General features: G+C 41.8%; 1 protein-coding gene across 5 annotated transcripts in view; it reads right to left on the reverse strand.

Moving 5' to 3' along the window:
* Positions 1 to 26,709, reverse strand: part of nbeal1 (neurobeachin-like 1) — a 55,780-nt gene that overhangs the window by 2,893 nt on the left and 26,178 nt on the right. For 3 of the 5 annotated variants that reach the window (XM_042512934.1, XM_042512932.1, XM_042512931.1), the window contains 41 exons: positions 25,779 to 25,862; positions 24,731 to 24,829; positions 23,517 to 24,088; positions 22,291 to 22,423; positions 21,896 to 22,015; positions 21,451 to 21,760; positions 20,470 to 20,555; positions 20,135 to 20,224; positions 19,841 to 20,018; positions 19,615 to 19,748; positions 17,485 to 17,644; positions 16,935 to 17,037; positions 16,685 to 16,844; positions 15,073 to 15,231; positions 13,651 to 13,810; positions 12,750 to 12,838; positions 11,489 to 12,094; positions 10,491 to 10,666; positions 9,577 to 9,865; positions 9,193 to 9,501; positions 8,948 to 9,097; positions 8,539 to 8,696; positions 8,149 to 8,273; positions 6,736 to 6,862; positions 6,502 to 6,650; positions 6,296 to 6,429; positions 6,066 to 6,167; positions 5,614 to 5,709; positions 5,400 to 5,524; positions 5,130 to 5,270; positions 4,855 to 4,985; positions 4,276 to 4,385; positions 3,808 to 3,925; positions 3,472 to 3,569; positions 3,252 to 3,368; positions 3,034 to 3,123; positions 2,083 to 2,192; positions 1,751 to 1,923; positions 1,341 to 1,435; positions 877 to 993; positions 142 to 303 (listed from right to left, as the gene is read on the reverse strand). In XM_042512934.1, the coding sequence (XP_042368868.1) occupies positions 142 to 303; positions 877 to 993; positions 1,341 to 1,435; positions 1,751 to 1,923; positions 2,083 to 2,192; positions 3,034 to 3,123; positions 3,252 to 3,368; positions 3,472 to 3,569; positions 3,808 to 3,925; positions 4,276 to 4,385; positions 4,855 to 4,985; positions 5,130 to 5,270; positions 5,400 to 5,524; positions 5,614 to 5,709; positions 6,066 to 6,167; positions 6,296 to 6,429; positions 6,502 to 6,650; positions 6,736 to 6,862; positions 8,149 to 8,273; positions 8,539 to 8,696; positions 8,948 to 9,097; positions 9,193 to 9,501; positions 9,577 to 9,865; positions 10,491 to 10,666; positions 11,489 to 12,094; positions 12,750 to 12,838; positions 13,651 to 13,810; positions 15,073 to 15,231; positions 16,685 to 16,844; positions 16,935 to 17,037; positions 17,485 to 17,644; positions 19,615 to 19,748; positions 19,841 to 20,018; positions 20,135 to 20,224; positions 20,470 to 20,555; positions 21,451 to 21,760; positions 21,896 to 22,015; positions 22,291 to 22,423; positions 23,517 to 24,088; positions 24,731 to 24,829; positions 25,779 to 25,862 (6,645 nt within the window). Of the gene's footprint in view, positions 1 to 141; positions 304 to 876; positions 994 to 1,340; positions 1,436 to 1,750; positions 1,924 to 2,082; positions 2,193 to 3,033; positions 3,124 to 3,251; positions 3,369 to 3,471; positions 3,570 to 3,807; positions 3,926 to 4,275; positions 4,386 to 4,854; positions 4,986 to 5,129; positions 5,271 to 5,399; positions 5,525 to 5,613; positions 5,710 to 6,065; positions 6,168 to 6,295; positions 6,651 to 6,735; positions 6,863 to 8,148; positions 8,274 to 8,538; positions 8,697 to 8,947; positions 9,098 to 9,192; positions 9,502 to 9,576; positions 9,866 to 10,490; positions 10,667 to 11,488; positions 12,095 to 12,749; positions 12,839 to 13,650; positions 13,811 to 15,072; positions 15,232 to 16,684; positions 16,845 to 16,934; positions 17,038 to 17,484; positions 17,645 to 19,614; positions 19,749 to 19,840; positions 20,019 to 20,134; positions 20,225 to 20,469; positions 20,556 to 21,450; positions 21,761 to 21,895; positions 22,016 to 22,290; positions 22,424 to 23,516; positions 24,089 to 24,730; positions 24,830 to 25,778; positions 25,863 to 26,709 lie in introns of all 5 variants that reach the window. The other 2 variants (XM_042512933.1, XM_042512930.1) reach the window with 1 other exon arrangement.

The raw sequence follows: 26,709 nt of genomic DNA on the forward strand, positions 1-26,709 counted from the left end.
TGTTGTGTTTCTGGAGTTTTGCCCTTTACACAACTATGATCCACTTATTTCAGCCAACTCTCCAAAACAGTGAGATTCAGCCCTTCTTTTCACAGATTCCCTTCTTTTCAAGCAGTAGCTTTGTGTGAAAAAACTTTGCACCTTGAGCGTCGCTTTGCCCTCGAGGCAGGTGTGGACCAGCAGGTGACCCTCCCAGGACACGGCCAGGTGGAGGATAGAGAGCGGCAGGGAGCTGTCGCACGGCGGTCGCAGGCAACGCATGTACTGACCACGACGCACTGTGTGGATGATCACTGTCCCATCCTGGGGCACAAAAGGTTGAAGCACACATTAAATAACACACACACACATACACACACAGAGCATTTTATTCATCAACTTTTTCAGGATGGTAATTAAATAATTAAGTTATAAAAAAATAGAACTCCGCTTTTGTTCTCTACTTTTTATGTTGAAAAATTGTCGATCAAATTATTTCAAATAAATAACTTCCCAGTTTAGTGACTACGTTTTTAATCAAACACTCAAACTTTAATGCAAAGCAAACTTTTAATTGAAAGAAAGTTTCAGTCATCTGTAAACTTTGGCTTAAAAAGCTCAACGTTCATTTAAATTTTCAGCAAAATCCCATTAAGTGCAGCTGGTGTTGTATTGTTGGCAGCACTTAAATTGCAATATTACTGTCATTTCAAATTAAAAGTAATCAAAGCCACTGAACAAAAACAGTAAAACAGCTCATTAACTCAGCATGTGATTTAACAGTTTTTCAAGAATACACATCGCTCAATCTCCAGCATGGCACCATCATTTTTTCGAAACAAATTTACATAAACTTGAGCTGAAATGAAAGACAGTCAGTGTGGTGTGTGCTCCTACCCGTGACCCCGACACAGCCATGTCTAGCTCTGTGCTGATACTGACACTGACCACCTCATCTGTGTGCCCGTACAACACCTGAACTGGTTTGGGATAGAGACCCACAGGAGCTCCACCCTGCACAACAGAGCACACAAAAAAACAGTACAGGCTGAAGTGTCCATCAAAATCAAGGTCAGATTTTCTGCAAATTTCAAGAAAATGCACAAATGAATAAAGCTTTCACTAAGAGAATATCAATGTGGGGAATAGAATTATTTAGCACTCACAGATTACTGAGCAAGAAACACTTCTGGCATCTGCATGTTTTGCAAGTTAAATCTGTTATGGGGATTTCCCTGCAGGCCACTTTTGCAAAATGACAGGAGGCCAGAGGCCAGATTTAGCCTGCAGGCTCTAAGTTGAGTATCTCTGATCTGTTATTTTAAAACTATCAGCAGATCTGCCATTAAGGGAGTGCTAACCTGCTGCAGAACCTGCCACACCATGCAGGTTGTGTCTCTGGAGCCGGAGATCAGGTGAATGCCGCAGTGGTCTGTTGACAAACAGGTCACAATATCTGGAGGAGAGGTATAGAAAACCAAGGATGATGACAAAAAGAGATGACTTTTTAAACACCAGGTTGCTGCTCAGTAAAACCGCATCTTTGTACTGTTAGTATTGTTTCCAGTCAGCAAACTGGCAGCCAGCCAGTGGTTGTTTGCAGGCTTCTTATACCAGTATGAGGACGGGCTACTTGTTTCGAATGGAGACATCAAGTTCCATCAAGTTCCAGCGTCATCATCATGGTACTTGGCCTGTTCATTTTGGATGCGACACAAGTCAAGAAGCAGACTTTCCTTCAATGAGTTACATGCTGAGAGTGTGTTTTTACCCATGTGTCTGATGTGCTGTCCAACAGTCTTGCCCTTAACCAGGGAGGTGACCCGGAGGCTGTTGTCCCAGTGGCCACCGCTGAAGAGCAACTTGCCATCGTGGGAGACCACAAACAGCCCTGATGTTACCTCCACGCCGGGGGCAAAGGGTCCAGAGAGGAAACGCTGGGTCCTGGGTGAGGAGATGAAGCGAGGGATCCGCAATGCAGAGAGGCAGGAGTGTTGGAGAGCTTAGAAAGATTGTTCAGGGCACAAAGTGGTGGTGCTACACTGTTTTAACAGAGCCGCTGTAACTGCGCTGTACATGCGTGTGTGCTGTGTGTGTTCTCACTTGGTGTTTGACACTGTGGGGTCCTTGATAAAGGTGAAGTAGTTGGAGATGTTCTTGTTGTAAGGCAGCCACCCATGGGTCCCGACCAGGCAGTTCTGACTAACTGTCACCTGGAGGCAATGCAAACACCAAGAAGACATCAATAATTACGTGTTCATTAACAAAGTATTCTGTTTTTTCCTTTTATTTTAAAAAACAATAATATTTCTAATATTACACTAATTTTACCAAATTCACCAAAAAACGAAGAAGTTGAACAGCTGGAGCTGCTTGTGAAGTTTTGCTCTTTTGTATCAAAATACTTCTTTATTTTCCACTGGTGGTGGACTTGTTCGACCGTGCGAACTCCCTCTTCCATTCGATAATTAAATTTTTGTGAAGGTTGGTGTTGCCATATTTAAAAACATTCTTACAACTATTAATATCCAGGTTTCTCATAATGTTTAAAAGTAGGAGTGTTTCTTCTTCCCACCATAAATGTGGGCTTTTCTTTTGGGCATGCATCTTTACCCCACAATCTTGTAAATGTTTGCTGTTTGGTTTGTTTTTTTTATCCACGATAAGCTGAATGACTGACTGTAAACAGACAAGAGGCCGTGTGGCGCAAACTGCAGTAAAAACCACAAGTGAGATGGATAATCCGAATATGCTGTACATGTCAAAAGAATGCTATTAACACCCAAATAACACCAGCATATCCCACTTCTTAATCGGAAAATGCTACATTTGGGAAAAGGCCTAATTCAGGCGAGTGTCATGTTCAGATTATTAGTGGAATATTAGTGGGCATGTAAACACAGTCACTGTCTGTTGCCTGCACTTCATTGATTCCTTTTCTTTTGTTTACAACCTCTAAAATTTAAAAGGAGCAGAAAAAAGTATATATCATTATATATATCGTTATGTGTAATGATAGCTATAATAATTATTAGTATTAGCATAAACAGTCACCATAGTGTCAGGGCTCCCCTGGGTGATGAAGGAATGGGACTGATTTTTTGGCACCACGGCCTTTACCAGCGGCACGCTGTCACTGATGCCCTACAACGTAAAAGGGGAGAAAATTGAAATCCAAGTTATTATCGGGGATATCTTCATAAAAATCCATGGTAATAATAAAAAATAATTAAAAAAAAAAAACAACACACTGAGCAGTAGAGACATCAAACCTCAACAAAGAAGGACTTGAGGTCGCTGAGGTGTTCAAACATGCTGAGAGGACACGAGTCCAGCTGAGCCTTCCTCTTCTCCACTTCCTCCTGAGACAGACGCACCGGATGGGGCTCCTACGCAGTCACCCACACATATATAAAGATTAAATCTGATTCATCGACACAGATATGGAATCTGATTACCTCGAGGCGTGATAAGTCTTGATCGTGTCTGCACCTTGAGTAACTGGCAGGGTGTCTGTCCAAAGTTGCTGATCATGCCTTCCAGGGCCTTGCGCTCCTTTTCATCAGTGATGGCATCCAGGTCAACCGCACCTACAACACCGGACCAATCAAAACACTGCGCTGACAAATCACCGAGGCAGACGTCGGGCTGTCATTGTGGCAAAATCTTTCATTTCTCTGCAAGCAGTCTTGAATTAGTGGAAACAATCATGTCTCATCTTTTAAATTAAGTTAACACATTTTTACTGTAATGAAAATATATTTTACAAAACTAAGAATAAAACCATGATAAGACATGACAATACGATTGCTGTTCTGGAGTCTTTACCCTCATATGTGCAGTAGTAGAAGACATTGAGGGCCTCCACGGCTGCAGGGCCCTTCTGCTTGTAACCAAAGATCAGATCGATCCACTCATGAAGGTGGGCGGATACGTACTCCGACTCCTTTACGTTACAGAACACATGTACACTGTGGTCATGAATAATACACAGACACGTTGCCACTGCAAGCACAAAGTACACCTGCATGTTCACACACACGACATCAAAGTGCTTCAATTCCACTAAAGGAATACTCCACCAAAAACATGTTCATTCAGATAGTGTTTGGCTGTGAATAACAAATATATATATATGTGCTATATCAAAGGAAAAATATCAGCTCTGGTGTCATAGAGTCAAAAGCCAGATACTCGACACTTTGCAGTGAATTTACGGTTTCAATCATGGTGACCGTTCATACAATATTCTACGATTTTTAGAAGAGGCAAAGTTGAAGAGAAGCTACATCTCACCAGGGCTTTACGGTGCTTGTAGATGAAGTCCTCAGGGGACTTGGCCCATTTGGGCAGAACAACATCATTAACTCTTTCCTTAGAGATCTGCAGGCGACCCAGATCAAAACCTGAATGACGGCGAGAGCAGAGGATGAGAGAACAGAAAGAGAAGTAAATAAAGAAACTGGTCAGAGAGTTTATACAAAACATTTTTACGACTATGCTCAAAGAGACACCAGACTGAGTCACACAGCATCTTCCCTCCGAGAAGTGTTCAATCCAGGGAATAAGAGGAAGCAAACTTAGGCATTGTGTGCTGGAATTTATCCACTTTCTATCCAATCAAGACATCAATAAATAATCCAATCTGTGTCCTATAACAGTGGCCATCTGCCAAGTCTGAATCTGACCAAATCAACATTTTCTGATTCAATTTCTTTCCTACACATTACAACTACACATCACACACACATCCTCTTTAGCTAAGAGTTCATTTTTCTGCTTTCATGAAATATATCCTGCCATCATAACTTGGATGGCTGTAGATGATAGTTTTGTTAAAAGCATTTAAAAAAAAAAAATACTCTCAAAACTCACCATTTTGGTTCTCAAGGAATTCTGGGAAATAGAAGAACTCTGGGATGAGCTCTTTGACGTCGTTGGGGTTGTCCATGAGGGTCTGCCACGTCGCGGGGATAGAGTGGAACTGGCGGTCAGCACAGTCGAACCTGAGCCGAGGGAGGACGGTACAGGTGAGCATCAATAAGAACATCTAGAAACGTCGGTTAGGTGCTGGCACGCACAGCTAAAACGGATGCTACACTTACACACATCGCTGGAGATAAACGGAGTGTCTGTTTGGCTCTACTTACCGTCCACTCTGCAGCTGGATGTGCAGGGAGGTGAAGGGCTCCACTCTGATCAAGTAGTGCATCACACCGGCAGCATTTGAGTAGTGGGTGCCATAATGGAACTTGTCGATGGTGCCTGTCGGGTCCTCGAAACTTTCGTACCTGACGGGCACATTTAAGAAGTTAATTTGAGTCAGACGGCTTGTGCTCTTCAGCAGTGTGCTTTCTTCTATCAGCTTTCATGATCCTTTAATGATGAGAAAAGATGAAGTGTGAGTGGCTGAAACCTACTTCTCTCTAACAGCCTTGGCATTGCGTTCGTTTAGTACTGCTACTGGCTTTGACAGGTCCCTGAACACCCGAGGATCAGACAGGTCCAGCTCTTCTGAGGTGTAGTCGGCTAGAATCCAGGGAAACTGACACACACACACACACTCAACAATTTAACTGAAATGTTAACAGTCATTCAGTCACTACACAGTAAAGTCTTCAGTGAGGAACGTACCACGGGGTACTGAGCCAGGTTGTTGTACGTTCTGCCTGCAATCGTGTTGAGTTGCATCAAATAGTCAAAGTTGGAAATCTCCCGGTTCACCCATTTCTGTGGAAAGAAATGTCAGTTTAACACAGAATCTTTACAAATCTTATTGTCACACACTGACACAAACTAAAGCTACATTATGTCCTAAGCTACAAATGAATTCTCCATTATATGACATTAATGTCATTTAATTTATGGCGCACAACAAATTTCCATGATTTTTCCAAAACTTTAAATAATTGTTACTGATTCTTTAACTTTTCCAGGCATGGAAAATATGTTTATGAAATTCCATGACTTTTCCAGGTTTTCCATAACTGTGGGAATCCTGTAATAACTTCAGGATATGTGTGTATTGAGACGGTTTTAATATCTACAAGTGTTACTATTAGAGCTCTGCATCATAGTTTCCTCACCTGTGTCAGTCCCGAGGCTTTGAGGAGCTCCTGCGGCGAGCGGGTTCCGTAAAGGCTCAGAGAACGCAGCAGCAACATGCGGCTGTAGACCTTATTCCTCACCTGTTAAAAAGAAAACATTATTACAATTTTTTTTTTTTTTTTTTTGGGAAAAAGGGCATCAAACATTCTTATGTGGTCATTCAAAAATGTATTCACTGTCTAGTTAAATATAGGTTGAGACTCATCACCTCTTTCTTGAAGTTGAGGAAGTAATTGGTCTGGTCGATGAGGAAGATCTCCAGAGCTGAACGCCGCAAGTTATAACGCCGCAGGTGGACCTCTCGGATCTGAGACAGCGGCCATTTGAAGTCGTGACCCACTCCTTCGAGTAAAAATAAGAGTGAGCAAAATTTTGTGATGTTTTGCCAATCCACCTGTCTCAGTGTCTCCTCACCTTCTTCTTTCTCCTGGCTGCTGTCGTAGAAGTTAATGTGTTGCGTGGTGAGTTCCAGGCGGCCAGGCACCACGTCCACCACCGTCACCAGCTCACAGTCCTCCCACAGCACCAGCTTCTCCTTCTGGCCGGCCTCCTCTGCTTCAACTCTGCAGGACAGAGAAATTAGGTTATTATTTCTGACTTAGTGTCTGTTACATGAACATGTTTGTTTTGTTGTATTTGTTGACTGACTGGTTGTTGGCAGCAGCGGGGTCTTCCTCCGGCAGCTCCAGGATGTCGTCTTCAAGGTCGCTGACTTTGACCTGCTTCACAGCTTCTAGCAGCAGAGACTCGGGGTTTATACGCTGCTGATGGACACCTGAGAGAAGCAAAAGAGACAGGAGAGGATTTAACACCGAGGGGAGGCATGCAGTGATGGTACAGTGGTTAACATCACATGACAGTGCAAGAAATTAACTTCATAGCACCCTTGTCAAGGGCTGACAAACTACAAAAAATTACCTGACAGGAACATAACGCCTTGCAGTTTTGAAGATTTACAGTTTTGCTCATTCACAAAATTAAAGTAACTAGAACTTCTGCCTCGAGGTTGTATGCCAAGTTGCAGTTTACATCCATGTCTGTCTAAACTCATATAGTCATGATAGTGAACAATGTTACAAATATGGATGTTGCTGGAGAAGAAGCTATGAATTCACAGTGTCACAGTAAGCAGGTTTCCTTTAACCCTCAAATATCACAAACTGAAATAGTTCATATAAAATACGCCTCATGGAAACATGTCAATTTCAAAACTCCAATGGAAACACTTTTTTTAGCCTTCATAGGTCACACGATGCTATGGCTATGTGCTTGTCGGTAGGCACTGGCTCCCTCTACTGCGTTACTTAAAAGTTGAGCAGATCATCTGGAAGTTTTGGATTGTGGACTATGACCTCCCAGAAATCCCTCATATATGGCTGCTCCGACGTATAACGGGCTTGCCTTTCCATTATCGGTCACATAACACGCCTACGTCAGCTTCGACTGGAGATAATGGCGGCTAGTCGGCAGCTGAAATTAAAATAAACCTGCTAATGTTTTGAACATTCATTGCCATGCTTCTTGGAATGGTATCGAGAAGAGAAGTCACATAACATCCTTTAAAAAAAAAACGCAGTCACCTTGCAATTGTGTTTTATCGACTTTTTGAAAATATCCCTGAATTGTTTTACAAATCTGTGATGGAAACCCGCCCAGTGAAATTGATTGATTGATAAAAAGATTAAAAAAATAAATTAGAAATTAAATAGAATAAACAAATCAATATGTGGAAAAAGGGGGAGTTAATTAAATAAATAAAAACAATAAAATAGAAAAGGGGTAGAAAATAAGTCGAGAAACCAAAAAAAAATAAAATAAATAAATCTGCAGACAAGGGTTTTGAATCAAAACCCACACATGTAGACAATGGTTGGCTACTAATTACAGAACAAAGTGTTCCAGATACTGGATTTTCAAGGTCAGTAATCGGTTTATTAACGTAGATGAGTGTCCTAACATACTGTACACACACTTCACACACACTCATCCATTCACTGAATTTCCAACTGCTGCCAAAAATGAGCCAAAATATTCACGAATAAAGAGAATATGCTGTCTAACCCAGGTTGTCTCTTAGAGCGCTGGCCTCTCGGTGCGGGTCAAAGTTGTAATTACGAACCAGCTTCAGCCTCATGCGGGAGAAGTTCTCAGCACTGGACAGCCTCCAGTGCATCTCATCCTGCTGTCTGTTAGAAAAAGTGACAAAAAAAAACTTGAAATACTCCTAAAACCAGCAATTATCTGCATAAACTGCATTTACATTACATTTAGACACTTTGATGTGGTCCTATTTTTCCTCAATGCTGCTAAAATTGTTTCTATATTATCTTCGTAGGTATAGATTAAAGTTGACCCAACACTGAGTTTTAGCCCACACTGATCTTAGTTAATTTTTCTACAGTAGATAGTACACAGTGGAAAAAGACAGAGAAGGAGAGAAGATGTGTGTACCTATCAGCCCAGGGTCCTCTCTCACACACCAGACCCCTGCGTGCTGCCTTCCACTGCCTGAGTGTGGCGCTGTTTTGGCTGTGCTGCTGCTTCAACATGCTGTTGTAGCGGAGGTTCTCCTGGCGGCCTCGCCGTGAGAAAGGCTCCACAAATTGCTCCTGAAGAAGCAAAGAGGAGGAGATTATAGGAGACAAGCTTTAGGAGAGGGTTGTTTTGTGCACGTTACGTAGGTACAAGGCAATCAAAAAAAAAAACCCAAAACAATAAAGTTAAGGGAGAACAGAGGTAATCTCCAAACTACACAAAAAAACAACCTAAAAACAGATCAAATTCTAATGAAGGGGTTTATCATGGGACAGACTTAAAACAAAAAAAAGATTATTTTTCATTTATTACGGATGAAACTAACCTGGAAGCGGATCTTGCTCTCCCCTCTCTCCCTCTCTCTCTTATGCAGGCTGACCATGAATGCCTCGTAGCACTCCTTCCAGTACAGCGCCATGGTCTCATGGCCCTGGCTGAATGTTTCGATTTCATACTGCTTCATGTACGGAATAATCTGGAGACAAATGGGAACAAAACAGGGAACATTTCCATCATGTCTTCCAAAACATTTCTATCTAATATTATCCGAAGCAAATGTAAATCTCATACATATTTGTCGAGGTAGACGCGCCACTCGGGTGAGTTGCAGTACAGCTGGAAGTCCTCAAAAAAGGACGGGCTGCCGTTGGTGTCGGGGAGCTGGGGGAGGTGCAGCTCCATGTAGAGGAGGCGGTGGACTTTGGAGAGCAACGTTCGCAGCAGAGGAACCAGGAAGGTGTACGTCTCCTCTGTCTGCTCCTGGATGGAGCGCCGCAGGATGCACTCCACTTTACCAAGCAGGTAGCAGGCCTCGTCCTGGCTGGTCACCTCCTTGGTTTGCAGAATGCCGTTGAGTTTGGCGGTGGCCATGGCGCACACCTGGGACAGAGGCAATTTAGTATCGTGCCTGCATGGGCTTGATTTGTACAAAAAAATACACATGAATTAGCTCACATCAGGGTCCTCCTGAGCCATGAAGCCCAGCAGCAGTCTCAGTCCGACTTGGGAGAGCTGGAACCACTGAGTGCCAGACGTGTACCACACCATGAGGCTGTCCATCAGCGTCACCGTCTCCTCCAGCACCTTCTCCGTCCACAGCGCCGGATTGACGAGGCCCTCCGCCTGCAGGAAGTCTTGTACCATGTGAAGCAACCGCACCGCGTTCTCCGTGTGCTGCGGCAACGTGGCGGCTGATGGCTCGCGGTTATCACTCACCGCCCACTCCAACATACGCTCCATCAGACTTCAAGGAGAGTGAGAGACATCGTTAGAAGTCGCTTGTTGCCTTATTTTCCCTTTTTGAAAGAGGTCAATCATGTTCACTCAGGTTTCAAAAGGTTTAAAATTCAATGACTTTTTTTTATCACAACCTATTCAATGACTTTTCCAGTCCTGGAAAATGTGATATTTAAACCCTAGAACCCTGACTGATTTTAACTTCAGAAAATTATAATTAATAATAAATAATTCTCACAATAATATATTTATAATTATGCTACATAATTGTTACTTTTTAAGCACTTTTTCAGGTCATTTCCATGTTTGTTATTGCATTTTTTCTTTTCTTTTTTTTGCCCATAATCAGGTAAATTTTCTTATATTTTTTTTTTACTAATTTGGTGCAAATGTTTTAGGTAATTTCTTCTTTTAAGTTTAAGTTTCAATTTTCTGAAAGAAATCAGTCCAGTTCACTAAGGTTTTAAAAGGTTAAAGATTCAATGACTTTTCCAAAACTTTTAATAATTCTATGACTCTGCCAGGTTTTTCATGACCGTAGGAACCCTGAAATGAGTTTCTCAAGCCTGTCTCTTAGAGCATTCAACATGTTTTCAGCTCCTGTTATGTTAGGAGTCGAACAGAGGGCTGACCTGAGTTTGATTTGGTCGACAGGAAGCAGCAGCTCGTTGGCGGTTCCCAGTTTGGTGAGAGCTGAGAAGACCTGGCCGCGCTCCAGCCACGCCGAGTCGTCTGACCCTTCCACACCGCGCCACATCACGCACAGCACGATCTCCAGCAGCATGGTGCAAAGCTCTTCCTCCGCCCGCTGGGGGGCAACATCACACCATGAGGGCAAAAGAATATCATTAAAATAAATGAGATGAAACTGAGATAACATTGATCCCTCTGCAACAGTAGGTAACAGGATACAGCAAAAAAAAAGGACATTTATGAGAAGATGACAGCTGATGTCACCAACACCTAGGAGAATCTTAAAGTTTTCTGCTGTGTGTGTGTGTGTGTGTGTGCAGCTACCATTCCCTACATCACTACTTGCATCCTAATACCTCTCAAAGCCATCTGACAGTTTATGGGTTTCAGCATGATCCCCTTTAATCTGTCTCTTGATATAAACTGCTCTGTCTTAAATGTAGCTGGTACTACATTTATATGGGTTAAATTTATTCTGCTGCACAGATCAAACATTTTGTCACATTCCCCAACCACCACAAGTTTTAAAATGGTGCATTTATTTCTATACGTAACTGCCAGCCTCCTGCTGTGGGAGGAGACAGGTCGTCTCTCTTCCACCTCTGCCCTCCAGTGGCACGCTGAAATGACTGAAGGGAGCTCACTGGATGAAAGTCAGTGTTGGGCTCCCTGAGGTGCCAGTGACATTTCACCTGCTGAGTAAGAAGCTCCATCTGTTTAGTAGCATTAATGCAAACTCAGAATACTGTCGATCATATGAAATAAAGATGCCACAGGTTTCTCATCTTGCCTGCGAAATTCTAGGGCAGGAGTACTCAACATGCTTTGCTTGGGGGCCACTTTTGCAAAATGACAGGAGGCCAGGGGCCAATCACAGCAGCCCTATACATGTTTCTAGGATAGGTTCTGCATCCAGTGTGAACAGCATCCAGCTCACCTCAGCATTGTTGAAGGACTCGCCCAGTGAGATGTTGTCACTGAAGAGAAAGCTGTCTTCAGTGAGGGAGGAAGTTGCATCTCGATCCCCGGAGCCTCCTGGGAAAGGTTTAGAGCTCTCCAGGGGGGACGGTGTGCTGGGCATGCTGCCAGGCGTCTGGCTGCCGCTCTCCCCACCCTCGTAGGCCTGCAGGTGGGACAAGTCTAGCGTCAAGCCCCCTGACTTGCCCACCACCCACGGCTTGACGTGTAGCTGCGGCTCGGTGGAGGCACAGGAAGATGGCGTGTCCAGCAGCGAGATGACATCACCGTTGTCCATGCTGTCCACGGAACGAGTGTCACCTATGCTGAGCCGGTCATCCTCCAGCCGATCCAGGCGGCCGGTGCTGCCTGCACGCGTTCTCCTCTCCAGAGGCAGCTCCAGGCGGTTGGTGCTGCCACCGGCGGACCGGCTCAGGTCCAGGCTGCAGGCGCTGATGGTGTCAGCGCCGCGCAGTGGCAACGACGCTTCACCGCGCAGGTATAGTCGCATCAGAGTGTCCTGCCAACACTGCTGCCTGGAGATCTGGACGGCAGCGTCTTGTTGGGATTGTAGCAGCTGGTAAACCTGAAGACAGCAAAGAACAAAGCTTAATAACTGCTGAACATTAGCTGCTAATGATTAAACAATTCATGTTTTTCCAAATGTTAATGATTTCTAAGTGATGCACTTTAAACTGTTCAGTGTTACCATACATTTTCATGTACAAAATATCAAAACTTTTTCCATTTCTTTTTTCTTTATGTCAAAAAAACCCCCCAAAAAATTGCTACAAAATTTTAAGTTTTCTGTAAAAATCAACAAATAAAAAAAAAACAATTGATTCATCTAAAAAAAACCTTTTTCAAATACAACATGCCTTCCAAATGCATTCTCTTAAAAAAAACTCCAAATGTCTTTGAGTTTCCTCTAAAAATCGCCCTGAATTTTCAGGTTTTCCAATGACTGCGAGAACCCTGATATTTACTAGTTCCCGACTTCACATGCAGTACCTTTATATTCTGATACCAGTAACAAAACTCTGATTATGAGAGGCATTTCAGGAAATAATGGATGAAAGGAAACGGGGAATACATTGAAGAAAGGAAATTGAAGTTAGAAAGCATTTAACCAAACCAATCAATCACTGGGGCCTCCACTAATTTCCTGTGCCTACTGTTAATCAATATTCTATAATTCACAGTGTGAGAGTATGCAGATTTAAGTGCAGGTGTTTTCTCACCCTCTTACAGACGAGGAGGCGCACGCTGGGCCCGGCCCGGTGAGTGAGCTGGACCAGAGCCATCAGGTCCTTGTAGTTCACCACATTATCTGCAAATGTTAGACACACACACACACGCCCAGTTTTACGTTTGTGCAGATGTACATGGTATTGATTGGCGTCTCCATGCGTTAACGATATGGTTTGTATCCTTTACTAATGACAGACAGGGGAGCAATCCTGTTTATTGCATCCAACATAAATCCTGAGCTCCACTGATCTGTATTGAGCGTTGATCTGACATTTTTTTAAGCTCTTCTACAAATCTGTTCAGCCATAAACTCCAGCGAGCTGTAATGAGAAACTTGATGAGCTGATATGGGGAGGTTGATCTACACTGCTCCTCTGTTTAAGGGGGAAAAAAAGACCAAAAATGACAAGTACTGTCAAAGAATGAGACATAAGAGTGCTGACCTTAAAGGGATATTTCACAAATTTTCAACCAGCTTTGCATCAAAACAATGTGGGTAGTGTGTGCAGATGAAATGTGGCAAACTTCCCTCGATCTAACCAGTGCCGAAATATCGCCTGCAGTTTTAGAAAAGAATATATAGCTGATCAAGAGAGTTACCCACCCCTTTCTCTCTTTCTCTCAAACTGAAACCGAAAACCAATCAAGCGGTATAACCAGGCAGTGCTCTAGTAGCAGGAGGGTTAACTACTTATAAGCCAGACTGACCAGTGATACTGTACTTAACGACAGCAGCTTCTGCAGCATAGACACAAATCTTTTAAATCTTATAATCCCTCTTTGTCATTATTTGCACACAATGAGGTTACAGGAATACTAGCTGAATAGCAGAGGAAAACAGTGTTAATATAAGTAATATATAAGTAATGAAAAAAAAAAAGGCAAGCCGACCTGTGTGGAGGACCTGGTTGAGGAGACAGCGGATGAGTGTTGGAGTGATGTTAAGTTCAGAGAAGAGCAGCGACAGGCCGGCGTAGCCTGCCTCCCTTAGCCTCAAGCGCTGCTTATTCTTCTCGTAAACGCGGTCGCAGCGCAACATGCGCTCAAACAGCTGTGCAGAAGAGGAATCAACGGTTATAATCACATCATTTAATATTATTTTGTAATGATGTATAGTGCCGCCATCGTGGTATTTTTCTATTGAGTAAGATTGTTAAGAATTGTCTTTAGTTTTTATGTTTTGTGTAGTTCGGACTGACCCAAAGTCAGTTATACATTTAAGTGCATGGGCCCTGAATTGACTCAATACTGTCAGTCAGTTAGGACAGTAAGGACTGTTAAAGGAGCTCTATGTGACATTCAGAGCTAATCTGTAATTCAGAGTTTGCGTTGGGATTGCCTGCACACGGTAACTGCCACTGTGCAGAGCAGTGATTATATATTAAATGATATTTTCTAATGTCAATAAAACACAATTGCGAGATGACGGCGTTTTCGTAGAACGATGTTATGTAACTTCTCCTCTCGATAACATTCAGAAGCATGGTGATAGCTGTTCAAAACATCAACAGGTTTATTTCTGTTGCGCTACCGCACAAGCTGTCAAAATTCCCAATCGAAGGCGAAGTAGGCATGTTATGTGAGCGATAATGAAAAGGCAAGCCCTTATATGTGGGAGCGGCCACACATGAGGGATTTCTGGGAGGTGATAGTCCACGATTTCACAGAGGATTTGTGGATTCAAAACTTCCGGATGATCCGATCAACTTTTAAAGAGTTATGTGATGCAATAACACCTCTTGTAGCACCGAGGGGGCCACTTCATACCGACAAGCACATAGCCATAGCATCATGTGACTGAAAAAAGCACAAAAAGTGTTTCCATTTCAGTTTTTGAAACTGATGTGTTCCCTTAGACATATTTTATGTTCGCAATTTCAATTTGTGCAATTTGAGAGTTAATGAAAACCTCCCTACTGTGACACACACGCAGGGACTCACAAGTGCAAGCGTGGCCAGACCCTCTACCACAACAAAGAACAGATAAGCTCAGATTGCAACACACAAAGAGCAGCATGACTTAATTCTCTGCTCGGGACACCATTACTCCACTACATCTTTACACAGCCACTTGTTGTTTGCTGCTATTTTAATGCTCTAAATGCCATATAGAGCTCCTTTAAGTGAAACAATTCTAAATCCCATGATTGGTTGTAATGAATACCAATGTTAGTTAAGCTGAGTTAATTCAAATTCCCTGTCTTTTCTGCATCTCAATGATGTTCCAGAAATTCCACGAATAATCGCGACATTTTCCGACCTTTTACTCAGTCAAAGTAAGTCAGTCACTGTGCTCTAGGCGTAGTAACCTACCTTGAAGACAAGTTCTCTGAGTCGATCTGAGTGCTTATTGTTGAGGAGGAGAGCGTAGCAGGAGTCGGCCGCCCCTGGCTCAAAGAGGAGCAGGAAGAGCTGGTCTCTAGCCGGACTGGTCTGAAGGAGGCTGATTAACAACTCCAGCAGCCCACACAACTGCAACACACACAAACAAAACTAGGTTTAGCTACTATAACATATATTTAACAGATTTCTACATTGTTTTGAGGATGAAATCAAAGGCCCTAAAAGACAGAAAAACAGCTTATCATATCACATTTAAACACAAAACAAATAGGAGGTGCAAGGCAAAGCACGTCTGACAACAATTAGTGCTTATATTGTAAGATTTATATCTGGTAAATTTATGTAATGTATTTATGCAATGTAATGTAATATATGTATGTTTAATTAAAGATTATGTTCTGATGAAGTGAATATTTCTGAGTTTTAACATAATTAATTAAGTTGGAAGCCTCAGTCTGACTTAATGAACGGATAAAAAGTATCAAAGAGATGCAGCAGATGCCCAGCTGTGAAGGAGGATGATGCGATTTATATTGACCATATGTTCATAGAGGGCGATGTAAGCTTCCACATATAGTCCTGTGGTGTAAAAGGATATGCAAAGTGACAGACAAAATGAAAAACAGGAACGGCACTAAAAAAAAAAGGTAGAGAGGAGAGGAAGAGGTTTGACAGGGGGTGGAAATTAATTTCACAAAAAAGTAGGCAGATACAGAGACATGTAAAAACTTCATCTTGTGAGGCGTGAAAGGTCAACTTATTTCGCAATGAAATCCCCAAAAGGCAAAAGTGGTAGGCAGTTTCACAATATATAGGTCACCTGGCAAGCACATACGAACAACATGTGTACCTACTACATATGTCTTGTTGCTGACACGCCTCAAAGTACTTTGTTTTTTGGACTGGCTCCCTGCGCAGCTAAAAGTGATTGAATCTTTTGTTTACAGTGAATGCTGTACTCCCCTAATAGGATTTTAGGAGTATTCTGGTCCTTGCAGGGGACAATCTTATTAGGCTACTGTATGATTTCGTGCAACAGGATAGTGCTTTAGCACTATCTTATCCGGATCTCAAACTGTCAGAGAAACACTGATTTTTAACACTAAACTGCTTAATTCAGTGCCTTTTCTGGTTTTAATCACCTGGTACATCTATTTTGAGACCTCTGTGAATAATTCGGCTCCCGGGAAAACCTCCTTAACTATTAACACCGAACCAGAAGAAGCTAACTGCAATGACAGCATTGCTCCGTCTGTTGTTATTGTTTTAAGATCTCTTGCAGGAGAAAATGACATATTGTGCGTTTAAATATATATGCTTTACCTCCAGTGAAAACACAATTAAAGTTTCAAATTCTCTTTCAATTATTTTTATGTATTTTAATCAAACTTCACTTTATTCTATTCATTGATTCATTCATTCCTCTCGAATCCTTGGCATTTTTTAAATAATTTATTTAATTACTAACCTATTTATGTTTCTACATGTCAGTGTACAAAGCAAGCTCTTCAAACAAATTTCCTCTGGTGTGATTAATTAAGTCGTCTGAATCTGAATCTCTCAAAAACCTGCTCCTCCTCACCTGCTCCTCGTCTCCAATGGCAGCGATGTATCCCAGAAGGCTGTGCATCTCATCCTGTGACATGCCCTTGCTGATGTAGTACTTGATGAGGCCGCAGAGAGACGCACGGATGGTCCGAATGTCGTCCTCGCTCAGGTCACTCTCTTTATTACTGTTCTTCCTAAAGGACAGAGGATAATGATGATGAAGCTTTGTGACAAAGAGACTAAATGTATTGGGCAGATATGAACTTTGGGAAATGGAATCTCACCCGTAGTAAAGGCGTACAGTGTCCAAAAGGAACTGAACGCCGTATTTTTTTCTGAAGTGCTTCCTGTTGTCTTTGATGACGGTGGACATGTACTGGATGTGACCTTCATTAAAAGAAAGCAAATGAGCAAAACTTAGAGCTGGTGACACAAACTGTCTATTTTTCACACAGAAGAAGAAGCAGCATCACATCCAGTGAAGAAAAATATATTCAGATACACAGACTAGAATAATCGCCTTGGGGTTGAGTGCCTCCCGGTACCATTCAAGTTGCATGTACAGTTTACATCCACATTTGTCCAGACTCATATGCAACCATGACAGTTCGCTTCCAGTATGGATGCTGCTACAAACAAGCTACATATTCTGAAACAGGCACGCCTCGCACACATCGTGCACTGGTCTAAATAAATGACTCCTTTTCACTCTGACTTCAGCTCACAGACATCTGCATAATCTATGTACTGATGTGCAAAAGAAATAGTCGACATTTCCTTTCTTACAGACAAACGTAGACATGTGAACCACACAAACACACACACAGATCTAACCTATACGTAGAGGGAAGTCTCCTTTGTTCCAGATGTTGAAATTGAACAGCAGATGAGTGTGAAGCTGCTGCAGAAGAGCCTGATTCTTCTCATATGTCACCTGCTCTATCAGCAGCTGCACAGCAACCAGCACGCTGACATCCACATGACCTGCTGGCAGCTAAACACAAACAAAAACAACAGATTGCATTTCATTACTACAGCTTTAATTATAAGCACATATAGCGGCCACACGTGCACATTGATAAAAAATAGAAATGGGGAAACACGCACAAGAAATTAAAGGGGGGGGCTTTTAGGAAACAAAGCAACAAACATAAACAGGTACTTATTATGTAAAGCCCCATAAACCATGATAAGGCTTGTTCGAACACAAGCTTGACATCCAAATCCCGCCTTCACGACACAGATAAGGAACACGTTGGAATGGGGTGATGCACATTAGTGGTTAATTTTACTTTTATCATTCACAGGGTGTGGTTACTTGGCCTAGAGGAGCTATTATCATGCATTTGCTTTTATCTGTGTCTCTGTGGAGTCTTTTATTTTCCCATGCGGCAAATGCTGATTCAGAGGTATTTCCTCCGCCCCCCCACACGTTAAACAAATAAATACTGAGGAACAAGAGCTAGACAAAAGATAGAAAAGGAGACAGGGACAAAAGTTATGTGAGGTGAGCTCAGTTCTCTGGAGGAGTCATGCATCATTAATAATCTCACACTGTGTGAGTCTCATACATTATCAGTGTAATGAAAACTATAATAAGCCTGAAGTCCATCAGCAGAGACTTTTCATTTGTCCTCTCAAACCCTAACTAATCCAGTTTGAATAGAAAAACAAAAGCAGCTTATGTCATTTTTGCATAGGCTAATATTATGTAAAGTCATTATGTAATTAATGCATTTTGTGGAATGCACTCCATTTGTAGAAAATGACCAGAAATGCTTTTTAGTTTTACCCACAAAATAAAAACAGAGCTAAGACTCTTACAGGATTACTATTAACTGGGGACCTGTATCTGCAGCTCACTTTGGGAACTTGCATTGTTTTAAAGTCACAAATTGCAAAGAAGCGTAGGATTTATGTTTCTGGTGTAAACTGTCTCTTGTGGTCCTCAGGTATAAATTGTAAACATTTAATATTTTTAATTTCATCTGGGCTGCTCTCAAGAAAACTTGAAAACTGTTTTCCTCAGACATATGTTACCAGAGGAAAGTGAGGGAAGTATGGTAATGGCATGTTATCAGGGATTCCCCTCAACTCAAAAATATTTTTATTTGGTTTATGCTCACCAAAAACTCTGATCTTGACAATACTGAATTGTATCTGTGCAAACTCACTAATAGAGATGTTTTCACATTTCTCTACTGAAGGGGGTTATGTCTGCGCACTTGCCTAAAATTGTAAATTTAAACGTACACCAGGCAAGTTAATCTAGGTACGTCACTAATATGACAACAACAATACTACTCAACTGGGGAACAAACCTGAACAAAACACCAACAAAGAAACCAGAAATCTCCAAAGCAGAGCAGATGAAATATGAAAAACTGAGCCAGACCGAATTAATCTTAATGCAAACTTTTGATTAGAACTCTGGGAGATCATTATGAACATACTGTAACACTATAGCAGATAATATTTTATGCACTATTTTATCATCATCCTGATAGCCTGGTAAATTTCAGCACATTAACATGATGTTAGAAAAAAATTGAATTATCGTGTTAGTCTGGTTGAAACTGGACGAAATTGAATTTCTCGATATCACATTAACACACTCAGATAATGTGACTGGAAGTCGAGCTATTCCATCATGTTAACGACTCAGTGGGACTGAAAATGAAGTGACACTTATTTCTCAATGGAGTCAGGTGTTTTTGATAAAATAGCTTCAAATCCCCGTCGGTGAGGGCTGACTTTTAGCAAGGTAAAGCGATGGAAATATTCTAAATATAGCATTTACTTAAACTGATATTTATTTATTTTGGTGTCTTTAAAAATAATCAGTGCAGGCAGAGTTTGCGTTGCACCATTGAACTGTATGAGTGCGATGCCATGGTTTGTAGCTTGACTTAATTGTGCAAGTAAACGTGCTGATTGTGTGCATAATTGGGACTGAACAGAGACCTTCTGCAGCAGCGCTCCCAGCGTGGCGACACCGTGCGAGTGGAGCAGATTCTCCTGGTTGATAAGGTGTCTCTGCAGGAAATGCTTCAGCACCAACAGGAAGGTGGCCACCAGATTCTTCTCCAGACGTGCCTCTATAACAAAAAATTAAAATGCATTTGATTCTACATGTGCCCGTGTGTCACAGGTATATTGAGAGAATAAATATGTAGGTGACAGCGCAGACCTGAAGCCCTGTTGGATGGAAGAATGACCCAATCCCCCTCGGCTGGCGTGGTCACATCAGGGGTAATGAAGTCTGAGCCAGCTGCAGGATCACTGGCCTGCTGATCAGGTGTAATCAGGGCCAACTGCTCCAGTATAGGGAGGAGCACCGGCAGGCCGCCCACACAGTTGATCATATCCTGCCACAGATACAAAAAAAAAAAATAATCAAACAGAGAATACATCCGTGCAATTCAGGTTTTAATATCCCTTTTGAGCATACACAAAATTTAAATGAGCTGCATGCTCCTCCCACCTTGATATCCCAGTTGACAACTTTGTTCCCAGTCAGGCGCCCATGCAGCATGTTTGGAGACAGATCTAGACAGATGGGGTTCCTACACGCCTGTTGACAAAAGCACCGTGTTGAGTTAGCAGCTAGCGGATTTCCTTTTAATAAATGATAAGACTGTGGTACAAATATTATTTGATCTTGCTTTAATTTCTACTCATAACAGGAAATGGAAATATGATTATGTTTGAGATGACTGCAAAATAAAAAAAACAGTATTAAAGCATACTGATATGACTGCATGTGGCTTATTTTCAAGCTTTATGAAAGGATGAATAAAACCACAGGGGTCCAATCACCTTAGGCGAATAGTGCAGCAGCAATTTGGAAGAAAGGTCGCCGAGGTCTGATTCCTGGGCTTTGAATGGAGAGATGCAGTTTGGACCTGCAGAAAAGACAGAAGAAGAGTAGGAGAAAGAAAAAACAAAAAACAACTGTAGGCTTACTTCTAATTTTGTCTGATCTGCTGCAATATTTTCATGTGAATTTGACTTTTTTTTTAATCTTAATAACTGGTCTATTTATAATTTTCTATGATCACTAAAGATGCATCAATTGCAATTTTCTTTAGTGCTATCCAGGTGTGATCAGATCACACGAGACGCGTGTTGATGCCAGATCTAAACAGTGTAATGCTCACACTGTTGCTACTTCACTCTTCTAACCAGGGTTCCTACAGCTTAAGACAAGTTGTATTTAAGACTTTTTAATGCTACTCTGAATAAAATTTAAGACCAATTTAACAATAACGAACATTTAAGAAAAAAATCATGAACCCACATCAATTACTTAGGGTTAGTAACAATGTTGTCAAGATGTTCATGGTACATAAAAACTTTTTTGGTCAAGTTAAAAGTTTAATAGGCGACTTCTAAGCTTCTGAAGTGGAACACATGGAAAATATATATTATTAAAGTACGCATTTGGGTTGCCTTGAGAATAAAAATGAATTGGTCACTTCATTGGATGTGGTACATGTGCTGTTGGCCGCTCTATCCTTACCTACATGATGGTAATTTCAGGGGGGTGTTCTGGTTATTTAGAGATTTTACAATGCAACGTCAGAATTTTATTTCTTTTTTAGTGTTTTTTAAGACTTTTGACCAATTAATTTAAGACATTTTAATACCAATCAAAGCCTTATTTTTAGATTAATGAATTCAATGCCTTTTAAGACTTTTTAAGGATCAGCGGGAGCCCTGCTTCTAACAAACACGCCTGTAATCCTTTTTATCCCCCTACATTTCTCTGTCCTCCTCTTCACTCCTCCTGCTACTTACCAGCACTGCAGATGGCTTTGATGTGGTTGGGCTGCAGGGGTTCATGAAAGACCATGACGCTTCCCAGCTGCCCCTGCAAGGAGGTAGGACTTCCCCACTCGCTGTCCTGGGTCCCTGCAGAGATGAGTTTGGTCACAGACTCAGGCTTCCCTCCCAGCAGGCCCCCCCAGGTCTGCGGCGACAGGATTGCGCCCAGTGAGGAGCGAGTGGTGGGCGTGGTGGCGGAGGAGAAGGGAGGATCTGGGATCTGTGAGGGCGGGGGAGTGGTGGTCCGGTGGCCTGCTGAGCCGATGCAGCAGGAGATAAACGGCTGTGGGTGGAGGACAAATGAATGAGACAAGGGAGTAAACAAACGAAAACACGCAAACATTACATTTCTGTCTGTGACAGTCAATAACAGGCACATAGCTGAATAAAAAGACACAAAAGAGAGTGCAGGTCTCACCTCTGTCATGGTGGGATACTTGAGGGGGGCCGACAGTTTCTGCTGTCCATCTACATAAATGTACACAAGACTCTGCCCAAATGGCCTCTTTCCTGGTACGTGCACCACACCGATGCTGTGCTGTAGACAGAAATTCAGACAGAATTTAGTCCCTTTAATCCTCACTGTTGCTCTCTTTAATCAGTCGACAAAACATTTCGTGAAAAGGTGCTAATCTTCTACACAGAGGGTGCCATCTGTGTTGCCAGACTTAAGGATATTCAGATTTTTAGGTTAATGTCTCAAAGGAGGGTCATCTTCTTCTTCTGTAATAGTGATTGCATATGTTGAGTGCTTGAAAAATGGAAATTGTGTCTGCATTTCCATATTTTCTGATGTCATTAAACCTGACGCACCCAGAGAGAGTCACAGAAGCAGTAGTCGGGCAGCATGACGGTGACATACTCCTTCTTCGTGCAAACAGCCACCACAAGCACACCCACGGAGCTGATGAAGGCCTCAAACCCCGTCCCTCCGGGGGTAAAAAAGCTGCATGGGATGAAACAAATAGAACATAAAATATTGGCAAACAGTTTGAGCGAAGCGTGACATAAAGAACCTTTTATACTGGGCCTGATGCAAGAAACAATATACAAACAAATTTTGTCTTATTTTTGCTCGTATCCACATTTTGTTCTTATTTCGGTAGCACCCACTGTTTTCTGGGATTCACCAACGTTTTCTTTTGCTCCTCTCTTAGGTAAGAGAAAAAATTTACGAGAGATCCGGAGCACTCTGGCCAAGAAAAGGAAAAAACATCTTGTTTTCACAGTCTACAAATTGTTGCCAGTGCAAGAAAAAATAAGTTTTATATTTGAGGAATATTTAAAAAATGCATTTAAACAGATTCATATTATGAGCGAGTAATTTTAATGACTGGGATATTAAATTTCAGGGCTAAATATAGCTGACCAGTGCTAGAATGTGACTAACTACATTTACTTAAGTACTGTACTTAAGTTCAAATCTGAGGAACTTTAATGTTTCCTGAGTATTTTTATCTCATGCCACTTTCCACCTATACTCCACTTTTTCCTCCACTACAGTTATTTGGCTACTTTACAAATCACGATTTTTTGAACACAAACTAGATGTAGTGAAAATAATAAGCAAGTGGTTTTTCATTCAAAAATCATTTTATGGTTCCAGCTTCTCATCTATTCTGTATGTTTGAGGACTTGTTGCTTTTCCTTTTAATTATTTAAATTATTAAATTGAAACCTCTTTGCATGAGTACTTTAAATACCTCAATACATTTCCCTTAAATCACATTTACTTTGTTTAAGTTTATTTAACAGTACATCAGTTTCACTACTGCAGAAGTTCCTCTTCTTCCTGCCCTCATACAGTGTTTAGTTTGTGTTACTTATGCTAACAGGTGACTTGTGATCAAGTGGGATTCATCACTGAACACATGTGGACAAGAGCAGATTTGGATAGTTAGGATCATTTGCTGCATGAGGCCAAATCTCAGAAGAATCACCTTCTAATGATGCTATAGTTTGTCAAGACTGAATGCTCTTGTGCTTCCATCTCTCTCCTCAATACTTCCCCTGCCTTTATTCTTCTTTTTTCCTCTCACCTGTACAGCTGCTTCCTCTTGTCCTTGCTGAGTGGGCCAAGCTGCTCCTGATCGAGTGACAACCAGGCAAAAAAACTAAAGGCCGATCCTGGCCAGCGCTGCACTGTTGGGACTACGATGCCGGCCATGCTGGGTGATAAGTCAAAGTACTGCATGGCGCTCTCCAGGCCCTGCTTCCGTACCATAGCCAGGAGGGCTCTCAGGGCAGGACCCACATATGGGTGAGCTTGTGTGGACTCCGGAGGCCTGAGAAGGCGCAGGAGTACCAGGAGTTCCCTTGCGCTCAAGGACTGGGAGCCCAGTAAGCCCAGCAGCCCCAACAGGCTCTCTGCGCAAGCTCGGTGTAGCCGTTGGTGGCGTTCCAGGCCTGCCAGAGCTCGCATGACCATGGCGGCATTAACGCAGGTGGCGCGGGTTTGGCGGTTGAGGCAGCTGAGGCGGCGGAGCCAGTCGGCGGTAAAAAGCTGCTGCTCCGATGAGTCCAGCTCTGGGAGCCACTGGACCAGCAGCAACAAGGGCTCCACATTACTGATGCCCAAGAGCCCCACCGAGGAGTGCTCCCCCTCCACTGCCTACACACACAAATACACATAAACACCAGCAAGATGAAGACACAGAACACACACAGATACACACACAGAGTATTAGAGAGCACTATTTAGTAACAGGGTTCCTAAAAAATAAATGTCATATTTTTAAAGATTTTTTTAATGCAACTCCAGATTGAATTTAAGACCAATTTTACAATAACCAAAACTGAAAAAAAAAAAAAAACGTGAACCAATATTTTTTTGTCCAGTGACAAAGTTACATCTGGTTAGAACTGGGAAATACCTGGCATTTATTTGTAATTTTTATAACCAATTCTGTGTGTCTTACTCACAAAAGTGTGTCTTAAGTAAAATTATAAAATAAATAAAAAAACAAATTAGATGTTACCAGTTATTTTGAGATTTTACAATTCAACATCAGAAAAAAAGCAAATCATAAAAATCCTAATTTCAGCGTCTGAGCATTTTTAAAGACTTTTCAGAAATATATTCAAGACATTATAATACTGCTTGTGGCCTGATTTTCATATTAATGAATTCGATGCCTTTTAAGGATCTCCAGGAACCCTGAGTTAATCAGGCAACTAACAAAATCAACCAGACCAACAAATATTTGAAAGGCAGACTAAATGAAGGAAACACCACAGATGATCCGTCTCTCACCATGTTCATCAGCTCTTTGAGGAGGTGCCGTGATGGCTGGCCGAGTGACGTGAGCACTTCATACAAGTGATTGTAACCAATCCTCTCCTTGAACACCTCCTGCAGGAGTGGCGGGGGAAAAGAACAATCAGTTCAGTGCACAACTCAGGTGAACTTGAAGTGGGGTTGTATGACATACTTTTCTACAGTCAGTCTATTACATAAAGTTAATGTCATAAGGCACATGCCCAGTTTGGAGAACTCCCACAGAAGCTAATTAAACTACTGTTGTGCATGGGAAGCAGCAACAAAACAGATTTTAGCAAAAAATAAGTCCCTCTTAAAAAAAAAAAAACGTTTTCACTGCGTTACCTTAACTTCAAACATCTATTTTCTGACAGATAAATGAAGCCACTGCATCACTCTCTTCAAAGCCAGACTCCATTAAAAAAATATGATTATAACTGATTTTAACTGTTAATTTCCACCCCACAGTCTTTCATCCGATTGAGGGATTCAAGCGACTTTAAACTCATCTAATGTTAAGTATGTGCATTAAATACAATGTATTGACCGTATGATTTTTTTCTCCAAGTATGTATTTTTATTTTTAAAGTGCTGCATATGAAAACAGACCTACCCAAAAACTTCAATTCACTGGTTAATTGTTAACATACGAGACAAACAAAGAAACTACCAATGTTTCACACATCTGGAGGACTGTTCTGAAATCGAGTCAAAAGATGGAACATGAACTTTTTAACACATTTTATGCATTTGTCCCAAAACAAAGACAAATTTAAAAGTGGTCTGAGGTCAGAAACATGTTGAACTGTATACATCATAGCTGTCTTGTGTGGCTGCTGTGTTTGTTTTTTCGTTAGAAAAGCCCATTCTGGGTTTCTACCTTACCTGTTTTATATGCCTTTTCTCTTTTTTTTCTTTGTATCTCAATATGCACATAACTAAACCAAATTACATTAAATATCTTCTCTACCTCAATAACTCATAATCACATTGTAATGAGTGGCCTGAGTGGTCCCAGTCCTAACATAGACTAGACTGTTACCTTTGCAGCTGGTGATTTGTGCATCACTGTTGTCAGGGCTTTGATGGTTGCTACAGCGAGGGAGTCTAGCCGCCCTTGAAACACCTGCAGAAAATTAACACTCATCAGTCACCACAACTATCACATGTGCTTTCAGCAGGCACAGTATGTAGAAACAGATTACTGGACACAAGTCAAATCTCCTCTTATTCCTCATGAGCACTTTTACAAGGTGACAAGCATGCACACAGTCTGAAGCCACATTCAAATATCAGGCTTGTAATCCTAAAATGATCACAATTCACTTATTTAAGGCACTGAAAACAACATGCATCACGCTTAGAGGAAAAAAAAAAGGAGACATAAGTAGATGTCCTGGAGTTTGATTCAATTAGTGTTTAAGTGAGAAGTAAAATCATTGATGATGTTTAGAGCCCAGTTTGTCACAGTAATAAGGGCTAGCATTAAAGAGTGTACTGCAGACGTTACAGTGCGGATCAGGACAGTGTCGTCTTACTGCTCCAGGTGAAAAGAACCAGTCCTTTTAATAGCATGATGATGTGACTGGAGCAGGAAGCTCTCAGGGCTTAGTAAAAAAGAAAACACCCAAAAAAAAAAACCACCCACCTCCACAAAGAAGTACCTCACTCTGTTTCCTCACACACACACACAAAAAGCATGCATGCACCCATAAAACACAAGACAAACCATGACAAAATGAACACAGCTCCATCCAGCTCTGTCCTGCTCATGTCCACCATGTTAACAGGTCACTAAATCATTTAAAATTAACATGTGGACTTGTTGGGAGTTTTGGACCAGCTGGAGAGGGACTGTTGCAAAAATCAGATCGTCATCGAGTCCAGATCACCTCAAACCGCTGAACTCTGTGAGCACACACACCAGGCCAATGTGATAGCATTCCAGCATAGCCCGCAGTAAACCGCAACAG

The sequence above is a fragment of the Plectropomus leopardus genome, chromosome 24 (genome assembly GCF_008729295.1).
Source record: "Plectropomus leopardus isolate mb chromosome 24, YSFRI_Pleo_2.0, whole genome shotgun sequence".
NCBI lineage: Eukaryota > Metazoa > Chordata > Actinopteri > Perciformes > Serranidae > Plectropomus > Plectropomus leopardus.